Source organism: Corapipo altera, unplaced genomic scaffold, assembly GCF_003945725.1.
Source record: "Corapipo altera isolate COAL_440 unplaced genomic scaffold, ASM394572v1 0, whole genome shotgun sequence".
NCBI lineage: Eukaryota > Metazoa > Chordata > Aves > Passeriformes > Pipridae > Corapipo > Corapipo altera.
This window is the reverse complement of record NW_020884872.1, coordinates 39,838,269-39,855,024: the sequence shown is the minus strand read 5'-3', so window position 1 is coordinate 39,855,024 and position 16,756 is coordinate 39,838,269. Positions and strand designations below refer to the sequence as shown.

The 16,756-nt window shown below is 36.8% G+C and overlaps 1 protein-coding gene across 15 annotated transcripts in view; it reads right to left on the bottom strand.

The window, feature by feature from the left end:
• The window catches only part of DOCK9 (dedicator of cytokinesis 9), a 112,934-nt gene that overhangs the window by 80,652 nt on the left and 15,526 nt on the right, over positions 1-16,756 (bottom strand). For 4 of the 15 annotated variants that reach the window (XM_027644815.1, XM_027644859.1, XM_027644892.1 and 1 more), the window contains exon 1: positions 14,750-15,346. The exons of 4 other annotated variants lie outside the window; for them this stretch is intronic. In XM_027644815.1, the coding sequence (XP_027500616.1) occupies positions 14,750-14,911 (162 nt within the window). In that variant the 5' untranslated portion in view covers positions 14,912-15,346. Of the gene's footprint in view, positions 1-3,263; positions 3,495-14,749; positions 15,348-15,547; positions 15,569-16,756 lie in introns of those variants that run through there. 7 more of the 15 variants (XM_027644837.1, XM_027644913.1, XM_027644923.1 and 4 more) reach the window with 4 other exon arrangements.

Here is a 16,756-nt window from a genome sequence, read left to right as displayed (position 1 = left end):
CCACAGCACATTTTTCCTGTATGCTTAAATTGAGAGAAATGTTATCTTTCAATTGTCATCTCAGAAAGCAAAAGATGGTCAGGTTAGGCACACTGAATATTGTTAGCCGCCTGCTACAAAACATCATTTACCTTTTAAAACGTATTTAGCATATACACCTGCAAATTAACAAGTTCCCATAAAGAGTAAAGTGGAGCTACAAGCACTAGCAGGAAACTGTAGCATTAAACCTGCATTATATGGGAAAACTGTGGTTTAAACAGGTTTTAAAATGGCTTTTGGTGGTGTCTTTGCAAACACATGCTTCTTCTTCCCAGCACCCCCTTTGTTATCCATGCAGGAATGTCCTGGGAAGGTGTCCTGAGGTGTGTCCCATTGGCCTTTGTTAACCTCTTCCTGTGATTGGGTGTTCCTGTAAACCCCTTGAGACTTCTAATTGGTTACTCTGTGAATCCTCCTAAACCCTATAAATGTAACATCCCCAACAATAAACTCTCTCTTGCCTCCTCTCCACACCCGGTGTCCTGTGACCTGTCTCCCTGCCGGCCATGGGGCCATGTGCGGGGGGGGGGGGGGGGGGGGGGGGGGAGCACCTCTCCCCTCCAGGCTCAGGGCCTGAAAAAGCCCTGGGATACCCCTGGAGTTTCCCTTTCCCCATCCCTCAAGGCGTCGCAATGGTTCTTCAGATGGAGAAGGAACTAGAACTGGGCCAGCCCCACGCCGTGGATGGGGAAAGAAATCCAGAGGAAACAGCATAAAAATAGATGGATAGGTGTTATGTATTGCTCAACACTGGCCTGAGGCAAGCCACTGTGGAAAAACAATAAGATTATTTAATACTAAACATGGGTAACAGCTCCCTATTATCTTATGTCAATAAACATAGAATCAATTGCACAGGTTGAGGTTTTAAAAATTAATTGAAAAAATTATTTGTATCCTAGAGCTTATTTTTAATTATTACATTTTACACTTCCATCATGTCTCCAAGTAGAAAGATGACCTCCAAAAGATTCAACTTTGCAGAAACATCATCTGTTTTGGTAAGCAGTTACTACTTCTGACTATCCAAGTGCAGTTGGACAGCACACATACTCATCTAGTCATTTCTACAACAGTTAGCACAACAGCAGTTCATCCTAAGCAGGGTTTTGAGGCACCATCTGAAAAATCTAAATGCTTTTTCCATGGGCTCTTCTTGCTTGTTAGCCTCAAAAGCAAAGTTATGACACAATCTAATTCAAATCGCAGGAAAACAAGAAAGCACACGTACTGACATACTGGCACTGAAAGCAGCAGAAGACTCCTTTTGTGAATCTACCCACCTAACCAGGAAGAGTTAATTCGGGCACAGCACTCAATCAAATAACATTGTTTCAATAACACATGGGATGCTTCCAGTTAGAAAAACCAGGTTTCCTCCACACTCTAGCAGAGTATTCACTCTCAGTGAACTACATTTAAATAATTAAATGAATATGACAAAAAACCTGTTGCTTCCTTGAAGTCCTGACCACTGATTCTCTCTCATCTTTATAAAGAATACTCAAAAAACTCGAGCACTACGTAAATCACATCATAATTTGTTACAGCAACTAGCAATGTTACCAGTCTTACTTACTATCTTACTGCACCCTGCAACAGTGACACCTATTTTCAATGTGGCAGCAAAAATGTAATTCAATGTCACAATTCAATGAAAGAAAAATGGACCCAAACGCCAGTGTTAAACGAAACGTAGCACCTACTTTTCGGTTTGTGTCTGGCAGTACACTTGCTGCAAATTGTCCTTGCACCACTTCATCTAGCTTTCCTCAATAACTAGACAAAAGGAGAAGCAAAAAAGGGAGGACAAACACTGGAGGTATAACATTCCATGAAAATTAAATGTAGTAGTACTTGGAAAATTATAAGGAGGTAGTTCATAAATGGTTATAATAAACACATGATTGTTTCATACTTTTTTTTTTCAAGTAAGTACATACGCTTGCTGATTAGCTGCAGTACTCTAAGAATCTGCAGAAACACTAATATCCTCTCTGAGTATTCATGGGGGAATAAAAACAGTTCTAAATAAAGTTAAACATTCCAAAGGCAGGAAAGCACACACAAGATTAGCTCATATTGTACTGATGAAGATCTGGACCAGAAATCAGAACACACCCATACAAAAAAATCCCACGTTTCACTAACAACTCTCTGAATACAATGAAACTAAAGAAAACAGTGTCAAGGAAAAGAAAGTTTGTCTTCCTAGCACACATGTAAGCTTTCAGTTATATACAGTAATGATCCCCATACAGTTACAGATGACTATTAATAAATATAAATGGCCAAAATGTTTTACTTCAATTCTTAAATGCTTAGTGTAAAGCTCAAATAAGAGGGAGGACAGCATAATTTGAGGATCACAGCCCCACTAACTTCAACCACAGACAGATAAATGAAGAGGGGACCAGCAGCAGCAGCAATTAAGTATAAAATATTACTAAGTTGGAATTTTAGTAAGAACTATCAAAGCACTTCTTTCTACTGATATATAAGTTATTAGTTTAACAATCCTCCTCTGTTATTTGAAAAAGTTTATTGTCCTTGCTGGAGAGAGTCAATAGATTCATTACAGCTCACTTATTATGTTCTCTTGCTGTACTACTTAAGTTCCAACAGAACTGACTGTGTAGCAATACATAAGAAAAAAAGGTTCTTATTTGATTACTATCCCCATATACAAATATATTCCCTTTTCCCTCATTCGAAGCTATTTTAAAACTTTAAATTCCTAAATAATGTGCAGTAAAGGCAATGAAAAACAGATCCCTTAACAGAAGTACTCATGAATTATTTAAAGAGTTCTTTGATAATTTAAGTAAACTTAAACTGCTACACACACATTTTAGTGACTTCTAATATATATAAATGGAAAGATATACAGAGGTGCTACAAAGTATTTTAAAACATAAGTAGTTTTCATGCTAGGTTCAAAGAGGTGTATAACTATGCTAGACACACTGAAAAGCAGCTAGTATGAAAACCAAATTCCAAAGTCACATTCAACGAGAACCAAAGATTTGGCAAACCAGAACAGTACAAATTAATTAAAAAGGTAAACAACACAGAAAGAATTAAACCTAAATCTTAAACATGAGTTATTCACAAGTAAGAATGCTGGAGCTTCTCATTAGCGTCAGATTAAGCAGTTTTTCTTTGATAAACAGAACTGGAATTATTAAAGGAAAGAGACAGCTTATTTAAACAATTCTTACCAGCACTACCACAGGACTCTCTGCTTCCACTTCACAAGGACCTGCATCCTTGCCCTTCTGCGGAGATTCTATAGTAAGCTCTTTCTTAGGATTTCTGTTTGTTCTTGCCTGCATTCTTTGATTAAAAATACAAACAGCAGCAAAACCGTATGCTTTTTGGCATCAAAGTTATCGACATGCCAATGATCCAGTGAAAACAATAGCTTTTTCCCTGGCACAAGCAGCAGAAAGTACAGACTAGTCTAACTTCTCAGCTGCAGTTTGCTAAATCTGTTATGGTGGGAATGCATGACAGACAAAGGCCAGCCCCTACGCATGCTGTATTCCTCTGAGGAGAAGAAAAAAAAAAAAAAGGTGGATCCACTTTAATGCCTTAAGGGTATGAGTCAAACACAAAAGGGAATGTGCGTTTCTAAAATGACCACGTAAAACAGTCCAAGTCTTGTACAGCACTCGTAAAAGTCAAGGCTTCAGTAATTTAGAAGTATTTTTAGTGTAAGAATTAATCTCTTTTTGACAACTGTGCCTCTTCAGAAGTATAAACCCCTAAGTATTTCTTTTTTGGATTTATTTACATTAATATCACTTACTTGAGTACTATCAACAACCAGCTACTAACCAAGTACATTCTCCAGGATCAATGCCTCAAATAGATACACTGTTCTTTTTTGGGGCAAGGGTGGGGATGATCTTTTTATCTTAGTGCTAAGTCCATATTAAAAGTTCTATCTTAACATCAAATTGCCCTCACAGTAAAAATCTTACATGCTCTACAAGGATGCTAACTCAAAGTAATATTCAAAAAACACCTTTATGCCTCTAACTTTTAAGCACTTAACTCTTCAACTACCAGGTGTCTCCCTTGTCTTGTGAACAGTTTGCAAAAGCATCTCTTGGCCTGGAGATTCAGGGGTACACAGTGCTTTGTGCAAGTTCCTGTCCTTAGCTACAACATAAACTCAAGTCATGCTTCAAATCTGCTTTTGAAATCAATCTACTCTTCCACTATACTGCTACTTACAGACACTGTTCAGTGCACACATACACACACACTAGCCAAATAAGAAGCAGCAATTTTATTGGGATGATTTCTGTGCAATTCTTTACTGTAGTGCAAAGCAATTTTGTATGCAACCTAGTTGACATTTTTGGCAATTTTTAAGGTTTGACTAATCCAATTTACACACACACAGAGTAGTTTTAGCATATGACTGTATGCTAAATTCCTCCTGAAAAAAAAAAAAAAAGTGAACTGTGACAAGAAGTTTTCTCCAGGTTTTGAGAGGAATATTTTGGTTTTCCCTTTGTTTCTTTTTAATACTAATGAGCTGCAACCTCCAACTACACAAACCTCAGTAGCTTTATTTACCAAGCAAAAATACATCTGAGAGAAAATTTAACCCCCCGGAGAAGCATATCCCTATTTTAGACTTTGTCCACTAAGGAATCAGACAGCTGTGGAAACTAAGCCACCACCTTCATTCAATTCTCAATTCTGTTCCACTTCTTGGAACAGTTATTATCTCACTTCAATATAACTCATCTTAAATTTAACTTAGCATGAATTTTTATCTATTCTCTTAATAGGAGAGAAAGTCACCTTAATCTGCAGAAAGTAAATGAAGTTGTGGAGAAACACAAATATCGTCTTCTAGTGCTAGTATTTTTAAGAAAACACAACTTCAGGTCTTCAGATCTAACATAAGATGTTGATATCCCTTTCTTTTCCCCTTCTCTCCACTCTCACACTTGCATAACATACTGCTGTTTCAACCTACTGCACTCGTGAAATTGAGTCTGACAAAGAGTTTGCCCATCCCATCCACAATCCAAGCATATTTCTAATGAGTGCACTGAAAATAATAACATTTCAGTCAAGCCAATAATGATTTACTATGCTTCTATCTTTTTCTCTAGGTGATATAAGTTCAATCCATTTACTTTTTAAGCTGCCTCTCCCACACATGGACATCAAATTCTAGAAAACAGTATACATAAAGTTTCTTTAAGAGTTAAGAAGGAAACCAGCAGTTTAGTCAGATCTATAAAACAGATCTTCCTGTGTAAAGTAAGGTAGACAATAGTTCAAGAACATTTAGTTACACTTTTTATTTTGCACCAGCCCCCTTTGTTTCCAGAAAACGGAAGCATGGAACAGCTTAAAACTAAATTACACCATTACTTGAGGATGCAGCTGCCAAACAGGAATTTGTTTCATTGAGATGGGCTGCAATTATACTCAACTGCAACCAGAAACGCACAACCTTATTATGAATAAGGCACTTGCAAACCCTTACACTAATGAAGACTTAAAAATATTATAAGCTTTAAATAGTATTTCTTTTGCTTAATTTAACAAAGGATTCTACTTCTTAACTGCAACATTGTTTTATCCTGGTCAGGTACTTCTCTTAAATGCATCTGGATAACTTTAGTTCAGTATAAATGTGATTCTCTTTCCCCAGTATTCTTCCTACTCTTCTCAAGATATGACGAGGGATAAAAAGAAAGGCAACAGGCTAACATTTCTATAATATCAGTTTAGTTGTTCAGTAAGGACAAATGACTTTTATATCTTTAATGTAATTTCTCATTTGTATTCCACTAACACACATATATCATTAGAATCATAGAATTGACTGGGTTGGAAAAGACCTCCGAGATCATCAAGTCCAACTCTTGATCCATTACCACCATAGTTACTAGACCATGGCACTAAGTGCCACATCCAGTCTCATCTTAAAAACCTCCAGGACTTTAAGACATGTTGAAAATTTATCACCTTGTTATATGACCTGTAGTTTTAACTCCCTTAATTGCAATTAAAATTAAAACTATATTAAAAAAAATACTTGACTTGTTGCATCAGGCAGCTAGTTACCCAAATAAGGATCAACAGATAATACAGGAAAGCAATGCACAAATAGAATGTCACCACATAAAAGTTATTTAATTGCACTTCCAAAAACTGCAGGAAATTACTAGCTAGAGACCTATCTGCAAAATAACTCAGATTATTATGGAAACAATGCATTTCATCTTTTTACAAACATAATGGCTTGAAAGGCTTCACATGGTACTTTTAACAACAGTACTTTTCACAGCATTTCCAAGAGCCAAATAGTTGGCTTCCTTCTTGCATCATATACTCTTAAGGAATAGCCTATGTAATTAAAAAATCACAAAGGTAACAAAGTTCTTAGTATTTCTGGAACAGGTATTCCAGTGATTTATCCAGCCAATTTGCTGCCCAATAGACAAGTTCCTCACATACACTCTCTTATTCCTCCAAATCACTTTTCATTCCAAGAACTTGCTTACCTAATGTAAAATACCACATAATGAAAAGTGAATGATAGTAAGAGAATAGATGGCATATGAGAATTTCCTCTGAACTTTAATGGAAGAAAGTATGACTACCCAGCCTCCCTGTAGGAACAAGCTAAAATCTGAGTAGTTTGGTTTAATGGCCCTTCTTTTGCTCCAAGTCCTACTTAAAAGCCGCACCAACATCACTAAACGTACCAGCTGTAATTACAGTCACCAAAGTTGCCTCTGTTAGCCGTTCTAGGGAAAGACTTGTCACTTGAACTACAGCAATTGGGAGGAGGAAGAAAGGAAGGAATATCATATTGCTGTAGGTTTGCATGTCCTGTATATGTGAAAATGGAAGGATTTGACATTATTTATTAAAACATCTCTTTACTAAAGCATCTCTTAAAAATTAATTAAAAGATGAGAAAGATGGATAACTGGAGGGGGTTTGATGCTTTGTCTTGTTAGCTGGTCGGGTTTTGGGTTGGATTTTTAAGGGAGCAGCTCATCTGAAAATACGGACCCACTTCAGCAGAATGACAAGGATCATTAAAAGCCAGTATTTCTTGCTCTCATCTGTATGTCTACAAGATATTCCAGCACTACCCTCCCACACTTGGCAGCCTGCCTTGCAGCTGTATTAAAGGGTAACATTTCGCAAGTCAGTGGAGGATTCAATGTTGCAGCTATACATATATTCATACTGCCAAGTTTCGTAAGTGACCAACAGATACACACTTGCCCTGGAAGAATATATTCACAAGTTCAAAAGAAAGGCTGATAGTAGATGGAATGCAAATGCAATTCAACTGGCAATGCCCTGTCATCCACACTACACTCAGATGAAATAGAAAAAGTCACACAAAACTCAGTCAGGAAGACTCATTCCTCCTATGGCAAACACTGCAAACGTGTAATCTGCAGTCCCACCAATAAGGAGAATATTCTGAGTCAGAAACAAGGATGAAAAAAGGAAAAACATAAGACACAGATATGAGTGTGCTACATATTATGCAACTTCTCATGTTGTAAACATTAGAGCTACAATACTCCCATTTTACTGACTTTCTTTTCATAAGTAGGTTTCATTGATTAAAAAAGGTAACACCAATGTACAGGTTTGTATTACCACTCAAGAAGCAGGAATAAAAAAAACTGATCTCCTTTTTTTAATAGCAGCATAAAGTTAAAGGATTCTCCCAGTGAGTGCTTCTATTGGGTCTACAGTGATTGTGTACAATGCATTTTTAAAAGCTCTTTATCTCATGGAAAAAACATGGCTAAAGTTGTTAACATCGACAAGGCACATCTCATTATTATTTCTCAACTAGACAGATATCTGACAGATAAGATACGGCACCTTAGTTTGGACATTCTTACAAATGTGACAAATACAAATTAAAATGAGTTTAAAATCACAGCAGAGCTAAATGAAATACAGATTAACTTAAGTCTTGTCCATGTCACACATTTGTATACTGTTATCTATGAAGTATCAACTTGAGGTGCAGTTGCTTGATTCAACGGTGACCAATTCACTTCATACCATCTTAGTATATATCTATTTGTTTTCAGGGAAAACCGGACTTCCTTATAGTCCCAGGGGAAAAAACAAACAAACAAACACAAAACAAACAAAACTCCCAGAAACCACACAGTAGAATTTGGTCAGTATAGGAGACTTTAAAACTGCTCTTCTGATTTAACTATGGTTCTGACATATCTCCTTATAGAGAAGACATACACAAGCAGACTTTCTGTGAGCCAGAAAGATGGCTTTTTTCTTAACTGGACAGGACCTTACAACTATCAGAAACTAACTGAACAGAAGAGACGCCAAACCAAAGACAAAAAGTGAACTAAATCTCCAAGTCTCAAGTTTTCTCAAATGAAAGCAGTTCTGTGCCAAGCAAGCCTGAGGGAGGAGTCTTCTGACAGTGTAGCATCAATTTTACATGACTTTTTCCAGGAGCAGTATGCTCCTAGAGAAGATTGTTAATTCAGTTTTATCCTCAGGCTGAAATAAGAGTGCATCTTCGTTTATCTCTAAACAGAATCTAAACAGAAATACAAAACTGTCTTGGACTTCACACTGTAGAGTTTTAATAATCAAGAACATTGCAAGGGTTAGCAGTTGGCTCCCAGCTTTGGGTCTTCAGCACAAAACAGACATGGACCTGTAGGAATGGGTCCAGAGGAGGGTTACAAAGGGATCAGAGGGCTGGAGCACCTCTCCTATGAAGACAGGCTGAGAGAGTTGGGGTTGTTCAGCTGGAGAAGAGAAGGCTATGGAGAGACCTTATAGCATCTTCCAGTTCCTAAAGGGGACCTACAGGAGAGCTGGATAGGGACTTTTTACAAGGGTATGTAGTGACAGGACAAGGGGGAATGTGTTTTAAACTGAAGGAGGGTAGGTTTAGATGAGATATTAGGAAAAAATTCTTTAGTCAAGAAGGTGGTGAGGCACTGGAACAAGTTGCCCAGAGAGATAGATTGTGGATGCTCCATCACTGAAAGTGTTCAAGACCAGGCTGGCTGGGGCTTTAAGCAACCCAGTCTAGTGGAAGGCTCCCTGCCCGGGGCCAGCAGGGTTGGAATTTGATGATCTTTTAAGGTCTCTTCCAACCCAAACCATTACATGATTCTACAATTTACTTCAGTTGCATTTCATTTCATGACAGAATAGGATACCTGCATCTACAAATGACTCAAATGAGCAATTCAGGCTGTTCTAAATGGATGTATTAATCGGGAAAGAGGAGTAGAAAAGTTAACTCCTTTCTGTGTGCTCATTAAATCTAGCCTTAAAATCCCCACCCAGGCAGCTTCTCCACCACAGGTGACATCTTCCCAACCCCCAAGACTGTATAAAGCTTTACAGAGTTTTTGGGAGTTTTTGTGGGGTTGGGGTTTTGTGGTTTGTTTTGGTAGGGTTTTTTTTGGTTGATGGAGTTGTGCTGTTCTGGAGGGTTTTTTTAACTCCAGACATTTTGGTTGCTTTCAACACAAGATATTCTGCTCCCCCAAGATTCCCTGCTGCTACACAGAAAGGGAACATGTTTTCTACCTGGATGTAACCTAATGCCATACTTTTGGGTTGGATATCTTTCTGTGGTAGTCCAACTATTGTCATGGATGAACAATAGTTTAGGCACTTAGGCTTGACCAACTATCCTCAAAATTTTATCCTCAGTCTTAAAGACCTTTTTCCTGAAGACACAATGCTTAATCTTATCTTTTGCATGCCAGTACACTGAGTGCCTGATTGTTCTCTCATGCATCTTTCAAAGCAGCTTATTTGTAGGAACTATGCATTTGGTGAATACATGTGGCAATTTGTCTTGCTGAGAGGGCAGAGCATTCTTCCCAAAGAAATATGATGAAAGGTCAAAATAAAAGAAGTCCACATAAACCATCAAGAGATTTAGCCAAAACTACAAGTCAGCACATCAGACACCAGGTTTTTACTCAGCCAGAGCAGTAAGATGAAAGGAGATAAAAGAAGTGCTCTAATTCAAGCGATCCATGGAAAAAACCATGCTAGTTAGATGCTGTACTCACACATATCTGTTTCTTCCTTAAGGGCCTAATGTGGTCTAATGCTCCAGTTGCTGCTGAATGAAAGCCACTTGTAATGCAGCTAAAAGTTGAAGCAAGTTATGAGAGTGAAATAACAGACCAAGCCATCAAATTGTCTGCGCACCATTACAGAATTGCTGCATGAGCTGTTTAAGCATATAAAGATAAAACAACTTCCAGTTACTCAGCAGAATTACTTTCTTAGATATCCCTCCTTTATATATTTCTGCTTTATTTCTACTAGACTTTTCTACTGCATATAAACAGGTTGATATTTATTTGCAAATTCAGACAGCAAGAACAGACCTTAATATAAGGCTTTTAGTAAATGAAAGTTTTAAGGCTTATTTTAAACACATCACATGTTAAATCAAGTCTTTTTTGAAAAATATCCATATATAATTTAATATTCATTTGAAATCAAAATATTTGCAACATGAATGTGTTCTGTGGACTTATTTCCAGAATGACATAGCTCACTGCTGTCATTAGTCAATCTTCCCACATGTCCAGACTTTGGTATATCTTTAAGATGTCACAGTTTATTAATAAACCAAATGACTCATGAGCAGCATAGGAAAAGCAGTCACAGAAGTAACACCTAATGATGACAATGCTGTCAAGTCAACAGGTGATACAAACTAAGAAACTGCAGTTCCTGAAAGATAAGGTTAGCGGTCCTGTTTCCAGCAGATACCTACATCTCTCTTATTAAAAGCTGGATACACACTGTTTCAAAATGCCCTGCATTTCTTCTCAGAAACTGTGTGAGCACAATTTAAGTCACAGATATTTTCCACATCAGACTTGTTAAATTAAAGGACTACTTAAAAATATTAGGCTCCATCTTGCACATGCTACAGCTACCATACTACCTTAAGTAGGTTTAGCAAATTACAAGGTTCTAAAGCTTAATAAGAGAACTGGTAGCATTGAATAGGCCATTAGAAACAAACTGAGTGGAAAACATTTCAAGCACAGAAAAAACAAGTTGCTTTCTGCAATTTTCAGATAAATATATAAAAAAAAATAATGTCCTTCAGCCCACTTTGTCTCACTTCAGAATTTTCTAGCTCTTCCATCTGTGCTCCCAGCACACTCATCTAGCCTCTTCCTTTACGGAATACTTCAAGGGGTTTGTTAGCAAACCTCAAACTTTTCAAATGTTGCTAGTTTTATTGCCACCACATCATTCTCCCTTGCCCATTTTCCATCTTTGTCTACCACCCAAAACAGTTGTTTATGCACTAACTCACACATTACCATTTTACTCGAAGATGGTCATTGGTCATACAATGATTACCAAAAAAAAAAAAAAAGTCAAATTTGAATATAAAAATAAAGGCCATGAAAAACCCTAACTCTAAGATATTGCAACACAGCAGATATAACATGTAATATGCTGAAAATGGATTAAAAAAAAATATACAGAAATAAAAACAAGTTACGCAATGCAGATAAGCACACAAGCTAGTATTCTGAAACTGTTTTCTTCAACTTACTACAAAATTAGGTAAATTAAAATGTTTTCTGAACATTTGCCAAAAATTAATATGCCCAAGTTGGACATTTGGAAAAATACATTTTCATTAATTTTGATGCAACTTTTAATAGCATCTCAAACTAAATCTATAATCTTCTATTAAAATAACAATGATCTTTATCCATGTGGACCTAAAGACCCCAAGAGATCCTGTGTTTTAGCAATATAAAGTGACAGGTTAGAAACTTTCCTAAAGCTAAAATACAGCATTTTCATTGCAAGTTTGAATGACATGGGATGGACAGAAACAAACTGTATTTCTGAGAAGACATTCTCACACAGGTTTTATTGTATCTTTCCTTCAAGCAATCAAAAGAGCAGGCCTGCTTAAGATAGAACTGTAATTAGATTTAACTAGACTTAACATACAGCCTCCCGACCTCTGGGGTTACAGGGTAAATAAGAAAACTGTACACTAAATCTACTGCTTCTGCCTCCTTATTTCTTCTCAGAACCGATGATTTTTTCCTTCAAGGGGAACTACTTCCTGAGAACTTCCTGTTCACAGTTTTTCAACACTGATTTTGCAAGAGAATCCATGTGTTGTTAAAGTAAAGGACTCCCAGTAATTCACTGGTGTTTTGACAACAGCTTTATATCAGAAGGTACTTGATCCAAAGTGGCTAAATAGGCCAGAGAGCAAGGCCAGGAAATTGCAGTTCAGATATGTGTTAAAGCACAAACAAAGAGGTGAAGCCATACTCCCACACTTGCATCTGTTGCAACACACACTGAAATTAAAGACAGCACAGTCAAGTGACAGTGCTGCTCTCTTTTGGTCTTGTCCATACAGCTTCTCTTCAGGGGAGAGGATTCCTGTAGCCTTCACCTCCCTGTACAGCTTCTCAGTGAGGAGAAACTTAATTAATCCTCCTGAAAGTCACCCCTTCAGAAGGGAAAGAGCTGGACAAATAAGCTTTTATAGCAAAGAGTACATAAATTATGCAATTTGAGATTGAAGTCTTAGATGAGTTTCATAAAATCACTTGTCACTGTTGCCAGGACTGCAGTATTGTTCCTCCTCTTCCCATTCTTCAGAGAATCCCACTTTCCACTCCTCAGGGTAAGTCAAGTAGCAACTGCTCCCCAGCCTCAGACAACATCTAAGAAAGTGATAGCCAGTGTCAGCTCTGACTGTCAAGAGCTGTGACCTGTTAACAAAATCCTGTTTTTTTCTTGTAAAATTTTGACTTTTGTTCTTAAGGACTACACTGCTCCAGTAAAATGAACAGGAAATCATTCTGACCCCTCTATTCTGCACAGTCTTCCATACTGAACTTCAAGTACACATGCCAGGAAGAAACTTAACTTGATCCACTACTTCCAGTTAAACCAAGCTGACAAAGCCATACAGGTAAATTTAAAAAATAGTATCATTATTTAAAATCATCTAGACATTTTGGAGTTGAAAAAAAACCCCTAAGTGACAGATGTGGAACTTCAGTTGTAAATGGCAGACTAAGCATTATTTTGTACTTAATCTTGGCAATTTGCACCAATTCTGCAGGGATAAATTAAAAAAAAAATATTGCTGGAACAGTACCATGTGAAATCAAGAACAATACAAAAAAAAAAAAAATACAAAAAAAGTTCATTGCAACCTCCAAGCCAGAATAATTCATATTACATTAAAAACCACCAAACTATCTCTTCATTCACTCATCTAACTATATGTAGAATTCAAGGTTACTAAAGGTGTAAGGTCTTAAATTCAATGGATTACAAAAGTCATTTAAAGTATTCATTACCCAGAACTTAACAGTTTTCTAACAATCTTCTGTATGAGACCAACTTAAGAATGGCTAACAGTATAAAAGGGCTTCTAAATACTCAGAGGAAGCCATTTTATTTTAATATTCAACCACATTAAGCAAATGCAATATTACCATGAAGAGTAATATACATACTCTAAATTATTTTAAGCATTTGAAGACAATTCAGATTATTCTTTCCTGGAAGCCTGTGTATGTATCCATGTATATAAATATACATACATGTGTGTGTGCATGTATCTACACACAAACACCCATATAGATAGATACACACATCCAACCACATACCTTTTTTTTTACTTATATTTCAGTTCACCAAGAAAAGGACCTAAACAGCATAAAGGCAACAAAGCTTTGTGAAATTTCTAAAGACTTTCCATAGCTGCAATTACACAGCATGGGTATGCTGGCAAGATAGTACAAGCTTGTCAAAATCTGTCCAGCAATTTTAGTGTACCACACCCCTCTTATCCCAACTACCTAGACAGTGACCAAGCAATTAACAAGTAAACTCAAATTATTTAAAATAAATATTTAAATCCCTAACTAGCCCAGTTGTGAAGCAAGCAGTGCACATTAGCTGTTGCAATTCCACCCCCTCAAGCCTAAATTTAATACACTGACGCACAAACGTGTTATTAACCTGGGGGGTACAAAGGCGACAGTCTCACTTTTAAAGCCTGTTTTCTTTGCATCAGGCAACACCTAAAAAGCCCTTGAGAGCAAAGCAGGTTCAGAAAACCGTTATTGCTGCCTTTAACCAATTTTTTTTCTTCTAGAATGCTCCTGTATCCCCTTCAGTAAGTTAAGCAGACATAGAAGAGTTAAACAGTTTCAGAGAAAAAAAAATATACTCAAATCCATACGAAAAAAATAAACCTTAAATCCTGGGTTACTGTTTCAACAATGCCTTCCTCAGTTTTTTCCAAACAACATAATTATCAGTTGTTCTTCAGTCAAAATACCAAATACATTCCAAGGGCATGTTTAGAAAGATCTAACAGCAGACAATCTTCTATAACAGTTACAGAGTGGAAATTCTTCAGAACTATCAATACAATTCTAAATGATATAATGAATATGAATCCTAAGCTTTGACATTACAGCTGCATGCATATATATATAACATGCCACATACATGCACTAATACCCTACAATATCAGGACAAGATACATCCATGTCTGTGCATAGCAGATGTTAAATAAACATGCTATCCTGTTTTTTGTTTAGCTTTCAATCAGCAGACAAAATTATTAATGAAACGAGTTTGTATTTACCAGGGATGAGTGAATCAGTATTCCTGAATCTTCATCTGGCAAGCTGAATGCTGTGTATTCAAGGGCATTGTTTTCCCCTTGCTGTTTGCAAATATAACCACAGTTTCTCTCAAAAACTGTACGAATGCCTTTAAACAGAACCACACTTGTAGTGCAACCCATTCCAAAGCTGTTGAATTTTGCATTTCTAGAAGCTCTGATTACATTTGCAGAATGTCTTCTTCCTTTGCTCGACTCGAGTAATTTTCCTGTGCTTTGCAGAAATATTTCTTTGTACAATCCTCATCATGTCCGACATTTAGTATGTTCCTTGACTAGAAACCATCAGCTACTGAAATGTAATCCTATTTGCTTAAGCCCAATATTGCCAAAAATCCAGCCGCAGAAGACAAAAATCAGAGGGCTGATGAAAAGCAAAGAATACCTCAGCTGTAGAAGACAGGAGGCTTTCAGCATGTGCTGTACTCCACCACAGAGGTGAAAAGATATTCCAAAGGGTCACACAAAGAGCTTCTATACTCAGAGATCCTTAAAACATAATCAAAGATGAAAGGAAACTGCAAAGATACTGCTGCAGTTTCTGCTGCCAGCCACAAAGAATCCTCATCTGCTGCAAGAAAGCAGTCTCCCAGAATGCTTAGCACAGATTTCGTACTGGCAAACACTTCTTTACTTGACCTATATGTGTTTTTTCATGTTTGAAAAAAAAAGCTTCAAAATAAAAAACTCAAAATATGAAGTGGAAATTCTTAAATCATTGCTGCTATGGAAAGAAAACAGCACATTATGTACACTTACTTCAATCAAATCTATATGTCAGAGCATGCTATTATCCATTTAGGCAAACCACAAGGGAGCTGAAGGCTGTCTTTACTTTTTCCTTTCTTCCGCACATACAAAGTGATCAGTTGATTCCCACCTGCTAGAAACCGACTTTATTACTCCTTGATTGCATATAATAAATAGTCATAAAAAACCAGAAAAAAAAAAGAACACAGCTGACTATCTAATTCAGACCAACATCCACCTCTAAAACAAAAATATAGAATGAAATTTAAAATACATACATTTCTTGATTTTATAGTGACTCCCATACAGGACTCTACTCCATATACTGCACTTGTACAAGTACATAAATATTTTTAACTGAGAAGAAATGTTAAATTTTTTTAACTATTTTTAAAGGCAAGGAATTTGCAAAAAATAACTGTCCCAATCCACACCATAATGGTACCAATTACCACAGCAGAGATTGCTGGTGAGTTTTATATTTCTGCTCAACTGAAAGTACTGAGACGTATTTGCTTATTTACCTACTAAATTGTAAAACTGGATGAAAGAGCGATCTTACAAACTCAGAATTATTTCACTGGGGTTAAAACAAGGTACATAAAAAGCACTTAAGTGAAGCACTGAGGGAGGGAATAAACAGATTCACAATGTCAGCTACAGATTTGCCCCAGTGCAAATTAACTTATCTCAAGGAAATATTTGCATGCTACAATGATATATTCAGAATAAATATTTCAGACTTACTAGCATTTTTCCCTAACTTCTGCCTAGTTAATACATCTCAATATGCTTCTCATGACATTTTTAACCTAAATGCAACATAATCAATGCGTCCACATGTTATTTAAAAAAAAAAAAAAAAGCCAAACCAACAACATTTGACAGTTATTCAAGTAGTTCTTGTCAGTCCCATATTCACAAAGGCAGAAGTTAGGCCACTTCTCATATTATAAGAAATTCCAAATGTTTTAAGGCAATTCTGTTAATAATGAACAGATTTTGAGAAGGGAGAACAAAGAAAGTCATGGTGAAGAATTTGGCCCAAATTCTACTATGAAGGACAGAGATACTTCATACCTCACCATGAACCCTTGCACAGCAATGTCTCTGTACCTGCTTCTGTCTCTCCACCTATCCCACTCTCTTTGAAAACAAGAAGTAGGTCAGTGAGGGAAATGCTCTGCTCCATTCACTAAAGTTGGATAAAGATATCCT